Raw genomic sequence first — 23,130 nt, forward strand, 5'->3', positions numbered from 1 at the left:
CCCTCACCCTGCTTGTGCTCGCTCGCTCTCGCTCTCTCTCTCTCTCTCTCGCTCTCAAATAAATAAAACCTTTTTTTAAATGTGATCTATCCACACAATGGAACATAATCCAATCATATGATGTACTGACACATGCTACAACACGAGATAATCCTTGAAAACATCATACTAAGTAAAAGAAGCTAGCACAAAGGACTACATTCATATGAAAGTCCAGAAAGTCTACAGTGACAGAAAGTAAGTCAGTGGTTGCTTGGCACTGGGGGTGGGAGTGGAGGTATGGGGGGAGGGGTGACAGCTAAAGGGCATGGAGTTTCCAAAATGATAAAAACGTTCTAAAATTGACTACTGTGATGGATACACATATCTTTGAATATGCTAAGAACCTAAAATTGGTGAATTATATAGTATATAAGTCATATCTCAATAAAGCGGTTTTTAAAATGGAATGTGCAGAATAGTGTTTAAGGTACCTCTTTTGTGTAGTAACATGGGGAAGGGAAATATGAATATACCTATTTTCTTATATTTAAAAAGAAATAAAACTAATAAAAAGGTTAACTGAGAAAGGAAAGAATGAGAACAAGGAAGTAAAAGGATGGAGGTGGATGCTAGACTTCTCTGAATGTATCTCCACAGTTTTGATTTTAGAATCAAGAAAAAACATTTTTTCATGACCTACATAAAAAGCAAAACCTAAAAACTGAAAACAAACTGAAATACGTTTATCATGTTGATGGTGTAACTACATAGGAAAAAGGTATTTCAAGTCATCTTTTAAAATTGCCTTCCAACTATTCATTCCCAGAGGGATATATTCTGAAAAGAAGAATTCTTATTACAAGAATTGCAAGAAATTTAAAGCTGCACTCAAAGCTCTTAATGTCAGTAGTAATACTATTATTTTTTTTAGAACTGTTATATGTACATTGTAGGATAATGAAACTAATTATATCAATGGCACCAAGGTTCTCAGTGTAAAGAGATACAATATAAAATCCAGGAAGGGGCGCCTCGGTGGCTCAGTCAGTTGAGCATCTGACTTTGGCTCAGGTCATGATCCTCAGGATCCTGGGTCTGCTTCTTTCTCTGTCCCCCTCTACCCACCCCCTGTGCTCATTCTCTCTCTCTCTCAAATAAATGAAATCTTTTAAAAATTAAAATTTTTCTAAAAATCAAGGAATTAAAACCCACCCCTGTGTTTCCCTTAACTGTTGATAGAGACTCACAATTTGTTTATTTTTATTTTTTAATCCAAGTTCCTGGTGTGTCTACTGAAAAGGCCTCAAGCACTGACCCCAGGAGCAGTGAGCACCCTGGCCACCCAGATTGTGGGTTCTAAATGCCCAATAAAACGAACCAGGGGTCGTTGACAAGTGGCTGATTCCAAGACTGAAGCAGAATATGGACAAAATGTGCCCAGGATGTACGTGTAAAACAAGCAAGCTTTCAAAAACAACTGAGATTGTGTCTAAAGGGCGCAGGGGGCAACCTGAAAGGCTGTCACAGGCTGAAGTTGGATAACTGGAGCGTGGAAAAGACTAATGACAGGAGCAGACTGACACACACACACCATCCACCAAATACGTAAGAATCTATGAGTTTATGATGAAGCTGAGAGAACAACGTGCTGGTCCCTTTAGAGCTGGCCCGGGACCAACGCTTCCTTTGCAAGTGTACAGAGGGCAGGAAGGAAACACTTGTCTGGCCTTGCCTGGGTGGACTGTAATTCAAGGTGACCAGGGGGTGGGCAAGGGGGGAAAACAGGTCTTCACTGAGGACCTTCTGGCTGGAGGTGGAGGAGTGACAGGCGAGGTGAGGTGCGGCCCTTGTGAGACGATGGATCTGGGGTCCAGACTCAAGATCACCTGGCCGCTCACGCCAGGAGCAGAGCCGATCAGAAATTTCTCCTGGATTAATTTGCCAACACCGAAACCGCTGAGCAGCCCTCACGTCAGTGGAGACCTCACATGCCTCCCGGAGTGGCTGAAGGGTGAAGCAGTCCTACAAACACTGCTTGAGCCCAAATCCTATGAAATCCCTCTCTCTATCCACAGAAAATGCTGGTACAATGCCGGTACAGAAATGTGGGGATGGGGGATGAGTTAATGCCACAACAAAGTAATAAATAAAATGCAGGCAGGGATTCTACAGGACAAATGACCTGGTTTATTTAATAAATGCAGAAGGGGAAAAAAATAAATGCAGAGGGGAAGAAGATAAAATTTATAGATTAAAAGAGAGACGTTTCAAACCAAGGCACTGTGTCCTTATGAATCCCGATTAGATCAGACCAACTGGAAGTGATGTTTTTAAGATGACCGGGGAAACCTGGACAAGGATTGCAATTTCTTATGGCACCAAGGAGCTACCGCTGACTTTGAAATAATAGCATTGTGCTTGTGTAAAAGTTTACAGTCTGTACGTATCAGACACCAGCTGTATTTACAGGTCAAACGATTTCTGTGACCTGCTTTGAAATTCTGGAACAAGAGAGAACAGGGCGCGGAGAAATGGGAATGAATTAAAGGAGATTGGCAAAATGTCAATACTCAGTGAGGCAGAGTGACAGGACATGGGACCCCCATACTCTACACTTTGTAGGTCTGAAATTTTTCACAATACACATTTCTTTAAAAGCTGACAACTCACCTTTAGCACATCAGGAAAGACGGAAAGACAAGGCAAGTCCCGGGGTACAGTCAGGGGAGAGTGGGGGGAGAATGGAGCGGATAGAGGAGAACCAGCCAACAGAGGGAACCCCCAAAGGCCCAGGAAGGGGACAGAGGGGCGTAGGGTCTGAGAGCACCCATCCGTGAGGAGGTTTCAAGAAGGAGGCGTGGGATGACGTGGAGGGGATGGGCCTTCTGGTCCTGGAAATGGTGGGTGTGTACAAATCTCACTCTTTTGTGTTTCTCAGTTTTTTAAGTTAAATACGAAAACGACAGATAGCTTGACAAAGCTAAGGGGAAAACAGGCCAGAGTGAGCCCCAAGGGAGAAGGCCAGGCCTGCCTCTTGTGGCCAGCAGCGCGGTGAGGACGCAGGCTCAGACCCCAGCACAGAGTCCTGCACAGGGCTGCCTGGGGCTGGGGACGTGGGACAGGCACTGGGGACGAGGAGGGGGCTCCCAGCAGGCTGTCAGCAAGAGGCCTTGGCCCCAAGTGCAAGAACCCCACGCAGGTGGCAGCAGCAGGGGCCGCTGGGGCTGGGAGCCTCTCTGGATGACGGCGGGAGCCCACCACAACCAAAGCTGAGGGCTGTCTCTTCTGCACGTGGTGGCTCAGGACGGAGGGTCCCCACAGAGTCGCTCCTCCTCCCTGGAGGTAATGGGGTCAGGACCAAGCCTACGGAGGCCAGCCTGCCTGCCTCTGCTCCCTCGGACCACCTGAGACAGGACCACCCCTAGGGCCCAGCGGTGTGGGGACGGCAGGAGGCAGCCACATGGCAGTGCTGACAGGCCTTCTTCTGGGGTCTCGGCAACTAACGGCTCGTGGCCTGTTCACAGACACCCCTGGGAACTGCTCAGAAAACCCCTGTCAGAATGGAGGCACCTGCGTGCCAGGTGTGGACACCCACAGCTGTGACTGCAGCCCAGGGTTCAAAGGCAGACGCTGTGAGCTCGGTAAGTCAGGGGCCGCTCCCTCCTGTGGGGACCACCGGGGCCTCAAGGCACCTGTCACAGCAGACTGTGATGGGCGCACTAGGCCCAGGGCGGGTTTGCCCGAGGACCTCAAACCTCGAGGTGCCAGGACAGGAGCCCAGCCTCGGTGCCCCAGACTTCCAAGCGCCTGGGGAGGGATACTGAGGGCAGTGACCACCCAATGCCAGGGTGAAAGGTGCTGCCCAGAAAACCGGAGGGCCTGGGGGCAGCCAGAAAGCAAGAGACGTGGAACACCCCACAGCCAGAGGTGGGTGCAGGGGCCAGACACGGTGGTAGGAGGGGAAGAGTGCAGGCCTCCCTCCCCGGGAGAGGACTGCAGCTGGGGCGCGGGCGGACAGACGCCCCTGCGGCAGCTGCACCAACCCCAGGCCGGTGAGGCCACAGCCAGCCCCAGGGGAGAGCCACCCGGGGGGCTCCCGCAGGTGCAGGATGAGCCCCGCTCAGCGTGGCGCCCCGTGACCCCTCTGCCTTTGTCCCGGCAGCATGTACGAAGGTGCCCCGGCCCTGCACCCGGCTCTTCTCAGAGACCAAGGCCGTGCCGGTCTGGGAAGGAGGCGCCTGTCACCACATGTAAGTTCCTTCCCGCTTTCCGCACGTGTGGGAAGTTCCTGACGTCAGAAGCACTTCACAGAGTCCAGCTCACCCCCCACACACACGGCCCGCGGAGCACTAGGGGTCAGGGTCACGCGGGGCTTGCACCCATTCCCTCCAAGTGACACGGTGGGAAGCTGAATAAGTTGTTGGAGCGCCAGCCCCCCGGCTCCTGAGCCCCGGTGCCTTCCCTTCCCGTGCCCTCGAGGGGCATCGGTCCCTCTTCACTGGATGGCAGGGCCACACGGACATCGATGCCAGGAAAGGACGTTCCTCTCCTCTCTGCCTCCGAGCCCCTGGGAAGACCTGCAACAGCACAGGACAATTCGAGTCTCCATCCTGCCACTAAGTCATGACACTCATGCCTCAGTTTCCCTACCTATAAAATGGGCTGTAGAGGGAGAGTTTGCCTGGCTCACCTCGTAGGACCTTTCCTGCTTACGCTGACTCTGGAGTTCATACGTATCATCTATTTAGCCAACAAATACTTACCAGCACCTACTGTGTGCCAGGCACAGTTCTAGACCCTCAGCATGTGCCAGTGAACAGAACTGGTCCAAGTCCTGCCCTTGGGATCCTCACATCCTAGACGAGGGAGGCAGGACTAGAAGAAGAAGTATGTTACGTAGTGTTCTAGGAGATGGTCAGGGCTAGGGAAAAGGAAGAGATGAGCAGGGGCCCGGGAGAGCCAGGGCTGGGGGGATGGAAGGGGGTGAGGGACAGCCAAGGGAAGAACTTTCCAGAAACTCAAAATATCAGTTGCCAAGGCCGTGTAATTCAGGCACGTCTGCCTGAGGAGCAGCGAGGAGGCCCTGGGGGACTGGAGGGCAGCCAGGGGGAGCGGTGTTTGTGCAGGGAAGAGGGTCCCCGCAGGGCTTTGGGGGCCCCTGGAAGGACTCTGGCATGTGCTGTCTTGCAATGGGGAGCTCCTGAGGATGCTGAGCGGGGGGGTGAGACGTTCGGTTACATGCCTGAAGGTCGCTGTGGAGGGGCACGGGAAGGCCAGGTAGGACGCTTGATCTGAACCTGGACACGAAGCCAGGCTGAATGTGCAGCAGCAGAGAGCGGAGCACGGCTCTGAGGGCACAGCCCATCTGAACCTGGGTTCTGTGGGGATGGCAGCCCCAGCTGCAGGGTCCCCCATGCTCCAGCTGTGCCAGTGACCCCAGTGCCTGCCAGGGGTCTGCTAGGACCACGTACCTGACGACAGGAGACCTGGGCCTGTCAACAGCTTTCCGTACTTTCCCCTTAATCCAGATGCGTCCAAAAGTCACCTGGTACTTGGCACGTGGCGGGGTGTTGCTTTACACCCCGTGTGACATCTCTGGTTTATTGGCCGCACACACCATTCACATGTTCCCATAACGACGGACGCGGTTGGGTTTGATTCGGCCCTGCTGCCGTGTGCTTCCTACGTGTCCAGTCCCGTCATGCTTCCTTTCTCTCTCCTCCCGCCTACTTTAGGTTAATTCTTTCTTAGGCTTCCAGTTGGCGCCACGGTTGGTTCACTGCTCATACGTGTCTGGTTTAACTCTTTAGTGGCTGCTGGCGGGTTGACAATACGCCTTTGCAGCCTCCCATAGTCTCCCTTCACTGCTGGTCTGCAAGCTCAGCGTCCGAGGGCTCCTGCAGCAGCAAGCTGCCCTTGCCCTTGCGCTCTCAGAGCTCACAGCCAGACGCTCCACTTGCTCACAGTCTGTGAGCCACACAATACGGTATGTTTGCTCTCAAAAGACAATTACCTTCTTAAAAACTGTTTGTTTTGTTTTGTTTTTAGCTTACACAAAGGCATTTATTAACAGAAAATAGTTTGAAGAATCCTGTTCACAGACGGTGACCACGGCGACCCCCCTTCCTGCGGGTGCTATTGGAGGGGATGGGGGTGCCATCCTCAATCTGCCCGATCTTCATTCCTGAGCGGGCAAGGGCTCTGAGGGCTGACTGGGCCCCAGGTCCAGGGGTCTTGGTTCTATTTCCTCCTGTGGCTTGGAGTTTGATGTGGAGAGCAGTGATGCCCAGCTCCTTGCACCTCTGGGCTACATCCTGGGCAGCCGACATGGCAGCGTAGGGAGAGGACTCACCTCGGTCAGCCTTCACCTTCATCCCACCAGTTACGCGACAGATGGTTTCCTTGCCAGAAAGATCAGTGACATGGACAAAAGTGTCATTGAAGGATGCAAATGTGTGGCAGACACCAAACACATTTTCTCCTTCAGCAACTTGAGGTCCAAGGCTGACGACCTGTTCTTCCTTCTTTTCCTTCCCCTTACGAGGTGCCATTTCTGCGCATCTTCTTCCTTAAAAACTGTTGAGAGTAAAAAGTCTTTTGTTCTTCCTTCCCGTTTACCATTCCCAGCACCTGGCATTCCTCTGGCCAGACCATCAGGTACCATTTGCCTTGGCCTCAAGAACGCACGGTGACATTTCGCACACTCGGCCGGCGATGAATCCTCTCTGCTCTTGTCTGTCTGAAAAGGGTTCTGCTTCACCATTTTTGGAGGAAATATTCGCCAAATATAGAACTGCTGGCGGATGTCGGTGTTTTTCTCTCGGCGCTCAAGAGCAGCCATTCCCTGTCTCCTGACTTGCGTGGCTGCACCCATTCTGACCCCTGAGTGCGAGTGCCCAGCCCCGTGGCTGCTCCGATGTCTCTTCTTTACCATTGTTGTTGGGGAACTGTCATGTGCTTTGACGGGGTTGTGAGTGTTTTTGCTCTTCACAAGAGTTTGTGAAGCTTCTATCTCTGGGGTCTTGGCTTTCATCAGATCTGGAAACTGGGCCATTAGTTCTTCAGGTCCCTCTGCTTCTCTCCTGCAGCCCTGCCCACTCAGGTGTCAGACTGGCGCGACCTACGGGTCCTGGGGTGCCTCTCCTCTCTCCCAGACTTCCTTCTCTCTCCTTTTTGTGCCTTGATTCCACAGCCTGAGTCCTGTGGTCTGTCCTCTGCATGGTCTAACCTGCCACTGATCCCACGGAGTCCCGCCCTGGATCCTCCGTTTCTCTTCTCATCATCTCTATCTTCCTTCAGACCGCCAAACGCGCAGGAACAAACCTATAACACGTATTTTGAGGCCCTGGTCTGCTGTGCCCGCCTCTGCTCTCACCTCCGGGTGTCTTAAAATTTTTATTTTATTTTATTTATTTATGATAGTCACAGAGAGAGAGAGAGAGGCAGAGACACAGGCAGAGGGAGAAGCAGGCTCCATGCACCGGGAGCCTGACGTGGGATTCGATCCCGGGTCTCCAGGATTGCGCCCTGGGCCAAAGGCAGGCGCCAAACCACTGCGCCACCCAGGGATCCCCATCCGGGTGTCTTTCTATTCAATTACTGTTGCTGTTTCTGGGTCGTTTTCTTGATGCTTTCTCATCATTTTGGTTAGATGCTGGACACATTGTAAACTTTACGGTCCCGACTGCTAAGTTTTATCTGTATGTATTTCCCAGAATGTTTAGTTTCATCCCACAAGGAGGCTCTTTTTAGTTTGATCCTTTGGAAGCCTGTTTTAGGGTGGTTTCACCTTTATTCTGGGTTAATTTTGCCCCACTACTAAGCTGTGGCCTGTCTGGAGCTTCTAGTCTCAGTTGCTCAGCTTCTCAGTAGTTCTCGTGCAGCCTCATGGGGTTCGACCCTCTGTGTGCACAGCTTAGTCATCCCGGGGAGCCCCGTCCAGGCCTCAGTAGCTCCTCCCCTGCCCAGTGCTCTGCCCTACAGACTCCAGCTGCCTCTGCCTCTTCAACTCAGTGTGACCCCAGCTTGGTGTCCATCCCACACCCTCCCCCTACCACCACCCTGTAATGTAGGGCCTCTGAGCCGAATTCTAGGGTGATCACAGGGCTCACTTCATTTGTTTCTCCTCCCTCAAGAATCAGTCTTGCACGGCTTTCCAACATCTGAAAAGAACTGCTTCTCATATTTTGTCCAATTCTCTGGTTGTTCATATTGGGGGATTAATTCCTGACCCTGTTACTCCCTGATGGCCAACAGTGGAAGTCTTACCAAAGTCAAATCTCAAGGGCTCTCCCAGACTGAGTTGGATCTTTGCCCATCAAACTCCCTAGATCTCTCTTTTCAACAGCTCTGACGCTTGAGAGCTTTAACAAGAATAAAAACACGTTCCTATTCGTTACCATCTACAAATTCATGAGGCAAGTAGTATGAATAATACCCATTCCACATAAAACTGAAGTCCCAGTTCCAGAGACATGCTCGGAGTAGACTCATTAGTTAATAAATGGGAGGCAGGGCTAGAAGCCTACACTGCCCACATCCAACACCTGCACCTCCAAAGCTCTCAGCCCTCCCAAGAGCTACCCAGAGGACTGAAGAGTGAGCTTGAACGATCTCAAGGCTTCAGCACTGAGCAGACTGCCCCAAGCACAACACGTCCTTGAAATTTCTTATTTTATCTCTTAATATTACAATATTTTGCCCACACTCCACAAAATGTACACTTAACGTGGATGTATCTTAAGTAAATGATACCTCAGTCAAGTTAATTTTTTTTTTAAGATTAGAGGACTTTAATGTTGGACCTTTTTTTTTTTTAAAATATTTTTTTTTCTTTTATTTATTTATGATAGTCAGAGAGAGAGAGAGAGGCAGATTCACAGGCAGAGGGAGAAGCAGGCTCCATGCACCGGGAGCCCGATGTGGGATTCGATCCCGGGTCTCCAGGATCACGCCCTGGGCCGAAGGCAGGCGCCAAACCGCTACGCCACCCAGGGATCCCAATGTTGGACCTTTTAATACATCCCCATGAGGTCAAGTTTTATTAAGAAAGTAATGGCTTTTCAAACACCTGCACGGGGACCTGTGGGTGCGCGCAGCTGAGCCAAAGCAGCTGGGCAACATTCTGCTCTAGTTTCTGGCTTTACAGAACTTTCTTGTGACACAGGTATAAAAGAGTCTACAAAGTGCACCAGGACATCTGCTTCAAAGAGAGCTGTGAAAGCACAAGCGTCAAGAAGACCCCAAACAGGTGCCATCCCAGGGAGGAGGCCCACACTGTGTCCTGCTTATAGTTCACAGGGTAATGGGGCAAGGGTGGCCCTGGGGACTGAGCGCTGTGGGGTGCCACAGTCCTGCGGGCTGAGCCAGGCTGTCTTGTCTGTGTGTCCACACATGTAGTCCTGCACAGCCGTGTTCTGCTTAGAAACTGCACATACATGTACACCTGAACACATACAGACTGGTAGAGCTGGGCATGGTGGGAGCCGTGGGGTCACACAGTGGGGGCTGGAAAGTCACATGGTGGCTGCTGGGAGGGTCATATAGGGGGAGGCAGGGGGAGATCACATAATGGGTGCTGGGGGGTCACATAGCGGGGGGGAGGTCACACAGTAGGTGCTGGGGGGCTCTCCTGGTGGGTGCTGGGGGAGTCACGTGGTGGGTGCTGGGGGGGTCACATCGGGAGAGCGGGAGAAGATCACACAGTGGGTGCTGGGGGTGTCACACAGTAGGTCTTGGAGGCTGGGTCACATGGTAGGTGCTGGGGGGGTCACATGGTGGGTGCTGCAGAGGTCACACAGTGGGTGCTGGTAAGTCACATGGTGGGTGTGGGGGTCACACAGTGCTGCTGGGGAAATCACATAGTGGGTGCTGGGGGGGTCACATGGTCGGTACTGGGGGTCACTCTGGTACTAGAATTGGGAAGTATGGAACATTATTGACAGATGCAAGAATGTGACTACAAATACAGTAAATCTCTAGTTTTTATTCACTCACAGCCAGTTCTTTCCCCAAAGGGCTCAAGAGAGTCACAGGAATGATTACCTAACATGCTGCCTGGGTGCGTTAGGTGCCTTGCCAACAGCAGAGCCCTCACCCCAGTCATAGGCCAATCGGTGGCCACACCCCTTAGATCTTGGGTTACTAAGTGTCTGGGAATGCAATTCAACACCTGCTTGACCCAGCAGTACCTATCTCTTCCACTTTCCTTCTACACCCTCTTCCCCTCCCCGTGACTCACTGCCGGCCAAGGGGATGCACACAGACCAAAATGCTAATCTCTGCATCGGTGTCTCACTAACAGTGTTCCCCAAAATGGAATATATGTGAGCCACAGACAAGACACCGGCAGGCAGTGTGGGTTCCAGGTACTTTCTTTTTCATAAACCACCTTTCTCTATTTCAGGAAACACAGTAACAGTCCAACACTGAAGAAATCTTAGGGCACAGGTACGTTCCCCACCACGTGGCAGAGCTGGAAGCCAGAGGCGCTGTCTCTTCGGGGAGCTCCGCTGTGCCTTCTTTATTATGAACTCCCAGACCAGGAGTTCCAGAACTCCCCGAGGGGTTAAAACGGGAGGGAAAGAAAATATCTAAAGCCTCAGGATAGCCGTAAACCTGGTACAGATGCACCTCCAGGTGGAAAGGAGGCTGTCTGGGCATGCGGGAAAATCTCACTCACCTCAAGCAAAGGGAGAACCCCTTTCCCATCAGCAGCAGCAGGTGGCGACGGGGGTGAGCACCCAGAGAGGGGGATGACCACCTGGCCCCTCAAGGGGGCTGCTGGAGGGGGCAGCGGGGGAAGAGCGGGCAGGGGAGGACGGCAAGAGGGGCCCCCCAAGCACAGACATGGGAGTGCAGGCGCTCAAGAGAGGGTTTCCCAAACCCTGAGAACGGCAATCTCTCAAAAGAAAAAATGTGGTGTGGGGCCTCGATCACATAACTTTGGGGAAATCCTGAAGACTGTCCCACTGGGGAATTCCCAATGGATGCAGGAATCCTAAGCGCTTGGAATCCTGGAATCAAAGAAACTCTCTAACCCTATCCCCATTCAATCTGGGATTTCCCAAAGTCTTCTGGCAACTCAACACCATCCAGGCCTTACTTCACACCCACAACTCTTCAGTGTCTTCATTACGGGAAATACTGGGCTGAACCGCTGCGACCCACCTACAGCCCACAATCAGCCTCCCGCTGAGCAGTTTCTTATTGACAGTGAGGTCACCTGAACGTTGGAGGAACGTGGCCCTAGGGCAGCTTACTCCTCTCATTCCATACGTGAGCCTCAAAGTCCACTTCCCTGGTGTTGAGAGGACAGCGAGGCACCCGGGGAGCTGGCAGAGTCAGGAACAGGGCTACGCTGTCTTACGGGGCTGAGGAGATGGAGGAGAAACATTACCAAGAGCCTTTACCAACAAGGGCTTCCTGGGTGTAGGCTGACAGCACCGGGGGGAGTGTTTGCACGGCCCAGCCAGCAGGAAGACCGGCTGCTGGGATCTGCTGGGATCTGCTGGGATCTGCGGCCCATCGTGGCCTCGGCAGCCATCCCGGTCAGACTTCTCCAGAAGCCCCTGCATCCAGCTCCTGTCTCTTCCGCTCTCCACTCATACTCCCAGGACACACAAATCCAAAACATGCTCCACAGCTGGTAAACAACTCACCACTGGGAGTAAGAAGACACAAACATAATTTGGGTTGGAAATACTGGTATCACAGCAAGTCACCCGAGTCTTCTTAAACTCAGCAATTCCAGCTCCATAAAAACAAATCATTATCAACTACCAAACAGTAGCTTTGAGGATATCCGTTCTTGATCGGGAATTCATTTCAGTCCAGAGTAACAGGGGGCAGCCCGGCCTTCAGAGGAAGGATCCCAGGGCATCACCAAACGGAGGGGAAGGGGAAGTAGCCAGCAGCTCTTGGCTCTAACAGCCGCATCCCTGCCCAAACATTCCCCCACCGCCCCCGCCCCCGCCTGGGCCATGTAGATGGCGCTTCTAGCGCGCCTCCCTCCCTCCCTCCCTCCGGTCCACGGCCACAGTAGAGAGGGAAGCTCGCCCCCTTGAGGCGGGGGCGGCGGGGGGGCCGCGGGTCCTCTGGGCAGGTGCAGGGGCCAAGGGCTGCTAAGAGAACGGGGAAGCTGCATTATAAAGAGGAGCAGGTGTCAGTCGCCTCATGCCCCATTCTCTTTCTCTTCAAGGGATTCAGGATGTTCTTGTTACACTTCATCAACCTCACGAGCTCCCAAAGCCCAGGAAGACGGGCTGTAAAATTGGATTGAAAGGACACCCTGAAAGAACAGGTCCTGGCTCGCATCCGCCCCCTCTGCGGCTTCCCTCCTCTGGCATCTAGAAGACAGACGGCCAAGCAGAGCCGGCTCCAGCCCACCTCCCTTCCTGGCCGCGCCGGGGAGACCCTCTGGGCCAAATCACCTCCAAGTCCTGCGGTGCTGGCAGCAGCCTGCTCCGTACCCCGGCTGCCGTGGCCCTGGCTGCCGTCTCCCACGGGGATAGCGCGCTGCGGCCAGGGAGCAACCACAGCGCATGCACGGGCCCTGGATGAGCGAGGCTGCCAGCCGGCAAGGCTCCTGCAACACCGGGAACCAGTTCTCAGATCCCAAAGTCGGAGGGCCATTCGCCCCCCGGAGACCTAACAATCAAACTGAGGACGACCTGCTGTCTGGCTTCCACGGCCCAGCCAGCGGTGCCAGCGAGGGCGGGCGGCGAGGCCAGACGGCAGGGAAAGCTGAGTTCTGGGCGCCCCGCCCGGCTCCTCCTGCAAAGTCTTTGCGCTGATACGCTGCAGGCTGGCGCCCCATCACACAGGCCAGACTGCGGAACAGAAAATGTTAATTAATACTAAGATGGAGTCTAGACACTTTTCGCCTGCGACTTTTTCTCAAAGTGACTATTTTTGGCTTTGTGGACCTAGCGGTCTCTGTGGCAACCAGTCAGCTCGGCGTTGGCAGCACGACCCCGCGGCCAGGCCCTGACCTGAGGGTGTGGCCGTGTTCCAGGAAAGCAGTATTTACAAACTGGGGGCCCAGGTCCCATGGCCCATACGTGGCCAAGCCCCGGTCTGTTCGGGTCACCCAAGCCTTGTGCAGAGAGAGCCACCCCCAGATGACAAGGAACTGGAGCCCTGAGCCGCCCGGAAGCCAAGGCGGCACCCCCACGCGCGGGGCCTGAACACCAGCCCCCGGGCAGGCCAGAGCCCACCCTACTGCAGATCCCTTGCTGTCCACGACGCGGTCAACACGGTTCCAGGCTGGCGGCTCGCACAGTTTTTCACACATTTCCCGCTTTACCAGCAGAACGCTGCCCTGCCTTGCCGCCGGTGCCTGCAGCACGCCTCTCTGAGCCCTGCCTCCTCCCCGCGCAGAGGCTAAGACCAAGTGTGCCAAGCCCGCCTCGTGTCACTTGCAGCACCTTCGTAGCTGACCCAGACTGGAACTCAGGCCCCTGCATCTGCCACGGCCTCTGCCCCGAGTCAGCACCACAGCCAGAGAGGGCTCCCTCCATCTTTTATAAAAACATTTTCTGAAGAGTTAGAGTATATTATAGGCTTTTTATTTTTATTAAAGTTTTGCGTGCATATGTCTGTGTATTAGACAATCTGTTATTTTCCGGAGGAGGAACTGTCATTTCCAGAAGTCTCTACTGTACTCCAGAACGCACCGGTGCCCCAGGCCCACTGGGAGAAGACAGCCGGGCTGCGTCTGGGGCTCCCACCCTGGGTGAGCCCAGAGAAAGCCAGGCCCGGGCACACGTCCTGCTGACGCCTGCTGTGTCGCCGGGACCCGTCACCGTGCACCTGTATAAGCTACAGCATCACTAGCAAGCGGCAAGGTCAAGTGATATCACTGGAAAAGTAGATAAACTCTCTACTACGATGTTAATAACCTCACGCCCCTCAGTCATGAGGTGGACTCTAGTGTGTTCCAGTTTTTAACTTAGAAACGTGTTTCTACAAAAAACAGTCTACTGAATCCTGAGCTTGGTGCTGTTGTCTTACAATTAACCCACCTTGCTGTCTCACAAGTTTGGTATCTAGTGAAAGACTTCCTGACGCTAAAGGAATTACAATTCATCCTGGAAAACATTTGAAAGGAGACACTGCTTTCTTCACACGGTTCCTTTGTAAAACTCTGGCATCTTCCTCAAACATATACTCAAACTCCACCCGGGGAAATTAATAATAATGCAATCAGAAAATTCTCAGGTGCACAGAAATTTATTTCCGTATCAAAATGAAAGGAGCACTCATGATGCTAAGTTAGCCGTTCTGATCACGCACGTTTATAATTCTACTTAGTCCCCGACTGGGCACAAGCACCCATCCTAGGTTCCAGGGAAAGTGCCGGTCACTTGGGATGCCACAAAATGGAAGAGAAGTTAAAACACTGGCAGAGCAAAATGCCTTCATTTTCATGTCACCTTGCCTGTGGCCAAGAAAACCAGCAAAGACACAGCCTTCCTTCCCACAGCGTGTGGGCTGCCACGGAAGCGGATGAGGAGACCTGCGCCTATCCCACCGCTGTCCTGCCAGCAAACCCACCCGGCAGGGCCAGCCGCCTCCAGCACCTCCGTTGGCCAGGACTCCTCCTGCCTCGACATCTCACTCCAATGCGCAGGGATTTACTGAGCTACTTTTCTTTGGCAGAAAATGTCTTTCTCTTTGCCGTCGTGCTCGAACAAGAGCCCCGAGAAAACAGAGCATCTGCCCCTCAGTGCTGAGGCCCCAAACCTACCAGCAGGCGTTCTAGTGCACGTGGAAAACGAACTTAAAACTCAGCTATGTACTTTCTTTTCAATTAAAGAAACAAAATAAATGCAAGGCTGCTTCAAATCTGATGTTCTCATGAATCCATACAATTGCATTCTACTGGACCAGGCCTCGGGCCACTTCCGGCTGGCATCTCTGGCTGGACCGTTGTTTCAAGGCCGTCCAGTGCACCGCACAATGTTTTGCGGCAGCCCAGCCTCCAGCCTCCGGGTCCCAACAGCACCCCCCTTAAGTCCTAACAACCAAAAACGTCCTCAGATGTTGCTGGATGTTCCCTGGGTCACGATCGCTCCAGGTGGGAACTGCTACCTGACAGGATTCTTACACGGTCTCTGTGGGAAAAGTAAGGCCAAGGACCAGGAATTTTACCATGTTGTTAAAATGCTGCCAAGACCTGGATTTTGGACAATCACCAAAAATGTTTCCTGCACGGTCAACCATGTGCCAGCCACCCCCCGCTGGGGACCTTCTGGGTGCGCCAGTCCTCCTCACAGAGCCCACGCTGTCAGGGCTGGGCCTCTACCTCAGAGATGACTAATGTCAAATTCACCCCCTCACCCGAATCACCCCTCAGGCCCACCGGGTTCCCCGAGGGGACGCCCACCACCACCACGGTGCACGAAACCAGGCCCGTCCCGCTCAAAGACTCTTGTCTCCTCTGGTGTCAGAAGCCGCATCTGTGTGATGGGCAGTGGGGAGGGGACTGGACGGCACACTCATGTGCATGTGTGCACGCAGCCCACTGGCCACGAGCTGGTGTGAAGGCCAACTTCCCTGCAAGGTCAGAGCCAGGACCTATTCTTCAAGGAGAGAGAGAAGTACTCCAACACTTGGCTGCCATTAGGAAGCCGTGCAAAACGAGACCGTACGTCACTAACCACGTTCCTTTACGATGCTGCACACTGGACGCGCCTATGAAGCAGCATTTGAGAATTAAAGACACGAGTGTTTTTGTGGGAAACCTGCTACTTGTTTTCATAGGATGAAGTGCTATGATGTACTAAAACCTCACTGCCTGCTCCTATTTCACCTTTGTCCCTAAGAGAAAACGTACGACGACTCCTGAACCAGACGGAGGAACCCCATTCCCCACAAACCAAAACCACATGCTGAGGTATCGAGTCCCCGGGCTCGCCCGCTCAGAGTCCGCCTCCCATGCAGGAGGGAAGAGGGCCCTCCCCACAGAGACCTGACAACACATCAACCTAATGCAGCTCCTATCCAGTCTCAGGAGATTTATAACAATGTTTTCATCAGAACGGCAGTTTTAGAAGGAAAAATAACCTGAGATGATCCAAGTGAAGCTCTCAGAAGCTTTAAAAATTTGTAATGTTCTTTGTTATCTGTGGGCTCTTCATTCCAGTCCTACTGCCACTCCTCCTCGTCCTCATCCTCCTCTTCTTCCTCCTCCTCATCCTCCTCTTCTTCCTCCTCCTCATCCTCCTCGTCTAGACTTAAGCTCTGCATGTCAGGCATCTGCCTCTCAGACTCCTCTTCCTCCTCCCGAGCAAAGAGCTTCTTAAAAACTTCAAACTCCTCAGCAGAAGAATGGGCTGTCCTGGCCAGAAACTCAGCTTCTGAGACTCTCAGAATGTCCTTGAGTAAAGGATTGGGGATCTGTGTCTGGCCCTTCTTATCAGGGGTCTGGTACCGCCCTAGGCGCTCGAGGAACACATGTCTCTGCTTGATCTTGGTTATGGAGTGCTGCAGGAAGTCGGTCCGCACCACGTCCGCATGTTTAACCCCCATCCTAAAGTAGGCATACTGAAGACACAGACACAGTTACCTACGGTCTGTCCTGCCACCGTCCACAATCAACTCAAGCACTCACAAAGAGCTGCCCAACTAGCAGTGCCAGGACACTCTACGATGCCCAGCACTGGTGTGACGGCTGAGTTTTCGAAGCATTTCCAAATTCATATTGAAAAAATTTAGTAGAAAATGAAGTGTTAAGTGGGATGAATTCAATTCTTTTTCCTCAGGAAAAAAAAACTGTGAGCATGGAAAGAATGGGCAAAATATCCAGAAACATCTAGCAATCTAACCCAACCTGTCAAAATTGTTTTTTTTTTTTTTTTTTCCTGTCAAAATTGTTAACCAAAAGACAAGACAACTGTCACAATTATGCTACTAAAATCAATACGCAAAATAGGTTCAAAAAAAAGAGTCTTTAGTTCTTTTAAAACCACCTATTTCAAGGAGAGGCCCCATTTGGACCCCAGGAGAGGGACCAGGTCGTTCATTATTAATGGCAGAAACGCTGTAGGAGAGGTTTTCCGTAAGGAAGTGAAAGACCAGAGCTGGATTCCCTCTGGAGGGTGTGTGCAGGGGCTCTAACCCTTCCACCTCGTCCACCGCCCTCGGGGTGCCTGAGGCTTCTCATCCACGGAGCTCACCCTCGCTACATTCAAACAATGCGTTTTTACTTCCCGAACCCCTACCAGTCACCAGTCATCCTCACCTGGAATTTGTATTCGAGGTCACCAGGGTCCTCCCGAAGAACATAGGGGCATCTGTGCAAAATCCTGGTCACCTGTTGTCCCGTGAAAAGGCATTTGTCCTTGAGAACCCCCACGATGTTCTCAATGTCCCTCTGGTGCATGGTGAAGACTTCAGGGCAACAGAGAAGCAGCGTCTTCAGTTTCCCTGCAAGACACAGGAAAGGGCAAGTACATGATTTCAGGGCACTCCGGAAAACCAAGGGGCTTGCCACGCCCACGCCAGCATTTAAAACTGAACAAGGAGGCTCTCCTCCACGAGCGACAGCTTCTGATGCTCCCAGCAGCTTCAGCAGTCGCTGAAGCACCCACCACCGGCATTCCTCAGATCTCTTATCCACACTCGCACAACACCGAGCAAAAGAGGCCCCTTGAACAAACGCATGAGGCAACTGGTAACTGAGGCCGCCCAGGCAAACTGGGCCCGTGGTCTTCCCAGGGATGTGGGCAAAATCCAGTACCCGGAAACCTCAAATCACTTATTTAAAAAAGTATTTACAATCTTTCTAACAGGTCAGCTACTCGCTGTCTCGCTGAAACGTGCCTAGGATGACTTCTAGGAGTTTAGAGTTTCCCTCTGAAGCAGAAGGCCTCGCTGAGCTTTCTAATTCATAATCACAGTATATAAAGTATTGGGCTCACTCAGCCTTTTAGATTATGCCGCAACAGGTGATCTGCCAGGGGGGACACAGAAGGCGCTCTCTTCCTTATCTTCTGGTGAAGGGGCCAACGGAGATCCTCTGAGACCGGTTCCCAAACAACAGTATCTTCCCCCAACAATATCTTCCCAGTAGGAGTCAGTAAAAAGAAGAAGAAAAAGAACCCCACTGGGGCGCCTCCGTGACTGTCGGTTAAGTGTCTGCCTTCGGCTCAGGCTGTCATCCCGGGGTCCTGGGATGGAAACCCCGCGCCACTCCCTGCTCAGGGGGGAGCCTGCTTCTCCCTCTGCCTGCCCCCTCCCCTACCACTTGTTTTCTCTCGCTCTCAAATAAATAAAATCTTTTTAAAAAAATGAAGGAAAAAAAAAAAAAAAAAAAAAAAGCCCAGTGACCCTCCTGTGTTACAGTGTGTAGGGATCCCCGAGGCCCTGACGGGCTCCTAGCCCCGCTGCCCCGAAGGCCGCAGGCTCCCCGAGGTGTGAATCCCGGTGGGGGAAGCCAGGCTCTCTGATCCCCGAGTCCGGCCATCTGGGGATCCGCAGTACGCGGAGGCGGTCACCGGGCCCGCACCTGCACCCCCATCGGGCCTCCGCTTCCGTCCTGCAGCCCGAGCTACCGCAGGCGCCGCCCGGCCCACCCGCCGCCCACCCGCCGCCCACCCGCCGCCCCGCGCCTCCCGGCCTCCTGTACCGGCCTCCTGTACCTTCTCCGAGGCCGAGCCTCCGCAGGTAGCCGGAGCGCCTCTGCGCGTGCGCCGCGGGCAGGTCCAGCAGGCGCGGGCTGCTCCTCAGCGCCAGGCACACGTGCTCGGGGCTCAGGCCCAGGAGGATCAGCTCCGAAACGACGTCCAGCACCCGCCGAGGCCGCGCGCCCCGCCACACGCTGAGCAGCCCCCGGACGTGCGCGTCGCTGAAGCCCATGGCCAGGAGGGCGCCCGCGACCTCCCCCCGCGCGCCCGGGCCCCGAGCCCCGCGGCCCCCTCCGCGGGACGCTGCGGTCCTTCTCTGCCCTCCGCGGGGCTGCGCGGCCAGGCCGGCCCAGGTGCGGGCCCAGGTGCGGGCCCAGGTGCGGGCCCCGCCGAGGACCTGGGAGAGACCGAGACAGGGGTCGGCTCCCGCCCCGCGCTATAGAGGGCACCGGGCGACCGTGCGCAGCTCCGCGGGGCGGGGGTCAGGGGTCAGGGCGGGGGGCGGGGAGGCCGCGGGGCGGGGGTCAGGGGTCGGGAGGGCGGGGGCGGGAGACGCGCGGACCGCGGCGCAGGGAGGGAAAACCACGGCGTGTCGCGTCCGCGTGGCCGCGCCTCAAGGGTCGGGGTCTACGCGGCGGGGGCGGGGGCGGGGGGCGCTCGTCGGGAGGTGGGCTCGCGTCCGCAGCCGCCCGGCCTGTCCGTCCCTTCCGGGCCCGAAGCCACATCCTGGCGCCGCGGCCCGCGGAGCGGCTTCACCGACCGGCGTCCCCGAGCCGCGGCCTCCCGCCGCCCCGCACCTCCCGACCCCGCCCGCGGGACTGCCCGCGCCCCCTCACCTGCCCGCCGAGCGCCGCCATGGCTGGGGCCTGACGAGCGCTTCCGCCCCGCCGGCCCGCACTTCCGCCCTCCCGTGGCCCGCACTTCCGCCCCCCCCCCCCCCCCGGGAAGCGCGAGTGCGCGGGAGGTGCGTTCCGCCGCGGGCGTTCCCGGGTGCGGGGGGCGCGGCCGGCCCCGCCCCGCCCCGCCCCCCGCCCCCCCGGTCCGCGGGCGCCCGCCGCGCGCCCAGGTGAACAGCAGGGGGTGGGCGCCGAGCTGCGGCCCCGGGCGGCTTCCGCGGGTCTACGCAGCAGGAGCCGTGGGCCCGCGAGCAGCGGGGAGGTCTGGGGGCGGGGAGAGGAGGCCCGGTGCCCCCCCCCCCCCCGGCGGCGCCGGCTCCAAGCAGAGAAAGGAGGCCTCGCAGGTGCTCGCGGGGCCCCGGACTCCGCTTCCCACGGAGGAGCCCTCGGGACGTCGAGGACCCGGGGCGGGGGGCGGGGCCTGGGAGGGGAGGGCGGGGCCTGGGAGATGGGGGCGGGGCCGGGAGTGGGGCGGGGCCTGGGAGGGGGCGGGGCCTGGGAGGGAGGGCGGGGCCTGGGGGACCTGCGGACGCCCCGGCGGGGAGGGGGAGGGGGTGGAGGGCCCCAGCGGCCCGGGAGGCTCCCCTCCCCTCCCCCTCCCCCCCTCCCCCCCCGCCCCCCGCCCCCCGCCCCGCGCGGCGCAGGAGCTCAGTCCGAGTCAGGGCGGTGGTTCACTACAAAACTGCTTTAATTTGGAAAATATTCAAAACACAAGGTAACGACGCAGCCCGGTGGCTCGGGTAAGCAGGTCTAGGAACCGCACCCCCGGTGAGCGCACGTCAAGTCACAGGAAACCAACAAAAAATGTTTGTAAAAGTCAGGAAACAAGAACACACACGCACGTCCAAAACCAGAAAGATGAACGACCCCTGACGCCTTCCCGAGGTTCACAGGTAAGAGCCCGGAGCCCCTCCCGCCGCGCGAGCAGTGACTCCCGCCTCCTCACAGACCTGCGTCGGGCAGCACCTGCCTCCCAGCACTTATCAGACTTGGGCGGTGACCCGGGCTGCTGACCCGGGCTGCTGACCCAGGCTGCTGACCCAGGCTGCTGACCCGGGCCGCGGGATTCACTTCCTCCGACCGGTGCGGCCTGGAAACCCAAGCCCTGGGCGCCGCCGAGGAGCAAGGCAGCGACTCTGGGGCGTCAGGGGCCTCCCCGGGGACACAGGGGCCCGCCCGGCCCCGCAGCCCACGCCAGCTCCCCGGCGCACCTGCCCTCCAGCTCCAGACTCACGGTGGACAGGGCTCCGCTTTCTGGAGGAAGAAGACGACCCTGTGTCACGCGTCCACATGAGATGCCAAGACCCTGGCCTCTCTCTGGTGGGATTCCCAGGAGCGAGACCCACCAGCGGGAGCCCTCAGAACCCACCCGCGCTGCTCACGTCCCCGGGCCCACTGAGGCACCAACGCTGCCCACGGTGCCGAGCAGACACACGGGGCTGCAGCCAGGGGCCTCACAGAAGCACTAAGGCCCTGGGCCCCCTCCATCCCACTCACCGTCTGCAGCCCCACCCTCCCCTTCAGCTGGCTCAGGCCAGGCCAGCTGCTCTCAGACCCTCCACCCCTACCCCTCTGCAGTGCCTCCTTGTCAGGGGCTCCCCTGGGTGCCCACCCACCTTCTAAGGCCCTGGCCCCAGTGGTGTCCGGGGGCCTCTGAACGCTGGTTCTGATCGGCTAGAGGTCCCGACATTTGTGCCCAGGACAGCATGGAGGAGGGGGCCTGGTCCTCCCCAGACCCAGGAAGGCCGCTTTCTGGGCACACAGTCCGTGCCTCACCTGGCTTGTTCACTCGACACACCTCATCCCAGGTGTAGTCAGCAAGGTTCACGGGCTGGATCACCCAGGGGTCTGTCACCAGCTTCTCCAAGGTGGTGCGCTGCTCAGGGACAGGCTGCAGCAGCCCAGATATGAGGTGCATGAGAGCTGGAGACACAAAGACCCCCCTGGGCATGTGGCCAGAAGACTGACAGTGGGTCCGGGCTGGGCTCAAGCGGACCAGGTCTCAAAACTTCAGGTCCTGGCTCTGCGTACCATGAGCACCGGACTGGGCGGCCAGTGGCCTGGAACCTCCACACCTGATGAGACCTAGGGGCTCGGGCATATGGGCCTGGCCGTGCCCCGAGATGCTCGTCCCCTCTGAAAGCGTGGGGTTCAGGACCCCACCTCGCTCAGCCTGTTCTCAGGGCTCTGGACACGCAGAGCCTCAAATGACCCTGGGTTTGTACAACATGAAGGGCAGGAGACAGCCGCAGGCAAAGCCTTCATCGTCCCCCCAGAAGGAAGCACAGCCCCAGCCCCGGGTCTAGATTTGGGTCCCACTTCCTGTGACGGTGCGGGCATCTCCAACCAGGGCTGCTCTGAGCCTCAGCATCCCTGAGGGGAGCCCTGGGAACCACGAGGGAACACGTGGGGTGGCTCTGTGGGGGGTGCAGCATGCTGCAGAGGGCGTGCTCCCCAGGAGCCCAGGACCTTGGCAAAGCCCGAAGGATCCTCTTCTAGGCTGCCACGGACTGAACTGCCTCCATAGAGTGGAGCCCTAACCCCCGGTGGCCCCTGGGAGGTAAGCAGGGTCACAAGAGATCATGAAGGTAGGGCCCCAGGATGGAATTAGTGCCCTTGTAAGAAGAGAGACGGGGGCGCCTGAGGGGCTCAGATGCCTAACTGTCCGCCCCGGCTCAGGTCATGGTCCCAGGGCCCTGGGATCGAGTCCCACGTCGGGCTCCCTGCCCAGCGAGGAGTCTGCTTCTCCCTCTCCCTCTGCCTTACTCCCCACTCATCTGCACTCACACACTTTCAAATAATACAATCTTAAAAAAAATTATCATGAGGGTTTAGTCAAATTCAAGTTACCCTCCTGTAGGAATCAGGGTCAGACAACGGAAAGAAAGCCGTGAGGCTGTCGGTACGACCGAAGAATCGCTGCGTGCGCGGCGGGGGACCAGGCCGCCCTCTGCTCGCACCTGCAGCCCAGGCTCACCTTCTGACACCAGGTATGGGGGGTGGATCACGGCCTCCACGGTCTCCTCCAGCTCGCAGAAGGGGTTCTCCTCAAAGATCAGCGTGTACAGCGTGACCCCCAGCGACCACATCTCCAGCTCCGGCCCCTTGTACCTGTAAGGGGGGAGGTGGCGTTGGGGGCACGCCGGGCTGGGCCGGAGCTCCAGGCGCTCCCCACGTGCACCCCCGAGAGCGGCCCCCGGGGTGTCCCGCAGCCCTCCGTGACTACGCCCCCATCGCGACACATCTGCCCCAGCCAGCCATGCTCCAGCCACATGCTGGGGAGGGAAAAGAAAAGCCAAACTTTGTGCTCGGGCAGCTGAGGAAGGCCCCCGGCCAAGCGAGGGTGCGCGAGGGTGCGCGGCAGGTGAGAGCAGAGCACCTCCTGGCGGGGGCTTCCTGCAGGTGGAGAAGGTGCCGGACAGAGTGGAGGCTCCAGCCCGTGAAGCGCAAGCGGGCCAAGGCATCGGCAGCACCTAGAGGGGGAGGGCGGGCCCCGGGGAGCCGCTGGCCACTGAGGCGGGGTCCAGGGAGCCCGACGGGCGGCAGCAGCTCAAGGCGCTGGCAGACACGGGGCCCCGCGAGAGCGCGCAGGACGCCGGGAGGCCGCGGCCCCGCTCAGGGGG

At 56.3% G+C, this 23,130-nt stretch overlaps 4 protein-coding genes across 26 annotated transcripts in view; 1 reads left to right on the forward strand and 3 right to left on the reverse strand.

Annotated features, from left to right (window-relative positions):
• SNED1 (sushi, nidogen and EGF like domains 1) overlaps nt 1-16,830 on the forward strand; it is an 84,655-nt gene extending 67,825 nt beyond the window's left edge. Inside the window, exons 27-31 of one of the 3 annotated variants that reach the window (XR_003142739.3) lie at nt 3,507-3,623; nt 4,145-4,232; nt 9,149-9,283; nt 10,388-10,431; nt 12,182-16,830. Coding sequence is in view for 2 of the 3 variants with exons in the window: in XM_035716671.2 (XP_035572564.2) it covers nt 3,507-3,623; nt 4,145-4,232; nt 9,149-9,232; nt 10,388-10,424 (326 nt within the window). In the remaining variant the exon portion in view is untranslated. Of the gene's footprint in view, nt 1-1,259; nt 2,161-3,506; nt 3,624-4,144; nt 4,233-9,148; nt 9,284-10,387; nt 10,432-12,181 lie in introns of those variants that run through there. The other 2 variants (XM_035716671.2, XM_035716673.2) reach the window with 2 other exon arrangements.
• MTERF4 (mitochondrial transcription termination factor 4) lies at nt 2,147-19,536 on the reverse strand. Of its 6 annotated transcripts, none has more exons than XM_049100878.1 (4): nt 19,448-19,536; nt 18,627-19,008; nt 17,228-17,412; nt 2,147-4,559 (listed from the first exon to the last, which is right to left on the reverse strand). In XM_049100878.1, the coding sequence occupies exons 1-4, from the start codon at nt 19,466-19,468 to the stop codon at nt 4,332-4,334; spliced, it is 816 nt and encodes a 271-aa protein (XP_048956835.1). In that variant the 5' UTR covers nt 19,469-19,536; the 3' UTR covers nt 2,147-4,331. The 6 variants fall into 6 exon arrangements, with proteins under 6 accessions (XP_048956835.1, XP_048956836.1, XP_048956834.1 ...); XM_049100879.1 differs by lacking the exon at nt 2,147-4,559 and adding an exon at nt 11,671-12,812 and having other exon boundaries at nt 19,448-19,534; XM_049100877.1 differs by lacking the exon at nt 2,147-4,559 and adding an exon at nt 13,535-16,530 and having other exon boundaries at nt 19,448-19,485.
• LOC112670031 (40S ribosomal protein S14-like) lies at nt 6,044-6,813 on the reverse strand. The gene has a single exon (XM_035716681.2). The coding sequence runs from the start codon at nt 6,531-6,533 to the stop codon at nt 6,078-6,080; it is 456 nt and encodes a 151-aa protein (XP_035572574.1). The 5' UTR covers nt 6,534-6,813; the 3' UTR covers nt 6,044-6,077.
• A 636-nt stretch (nt 19,537-20,172) lies between the features above and the next one.
• The window catches only part of PASK (PAS domain containing serine/threonine kinase), a 35,225-nt gene continuing 32,267 nt past the window's right edge, over nt 20,173-23,130 (reverse strand). For 14 of the 16 annotated variants that reach the window (XM_049100893.1, XM_049100895.1, XM_049100882.1 and 11 more), the window contains 2 exons: nt 22,485-22,618; nt 21,081-21,430 (listed from right to left, as the gene is read on the reverse strand). In XM_049100893.1, the coding sequence (XP_048956850.1) occupies nt 21,096-21,430; nt 22,485-22,618 (469 nt within the window). In that variant the 3' untranslated portion in view covers nt 21,081-21,095. Of the gene's footprint in view, nt 20,762-21,080; nt 21,431-22,484; nt 22,619-23,130 lie in introns of those variants that run through there. The other 2 variants (XR_007405743.1, XM_049100894.1) reach the window with 2 other exon arrangements.

This window comes from Canis lupus, chromosome 25 (assembly GCF_003254725.2).
Source record: "Canis lupus dingo isolate Sandy chromosome 25, ASM325472v2, whole genome shotgun sequence".
NCBI classification, from domain to species: Eukaryota; Metazoa; Chordata; class Mammalia; order Carnivora; family Canidae; genus Canis; species Canis lupus.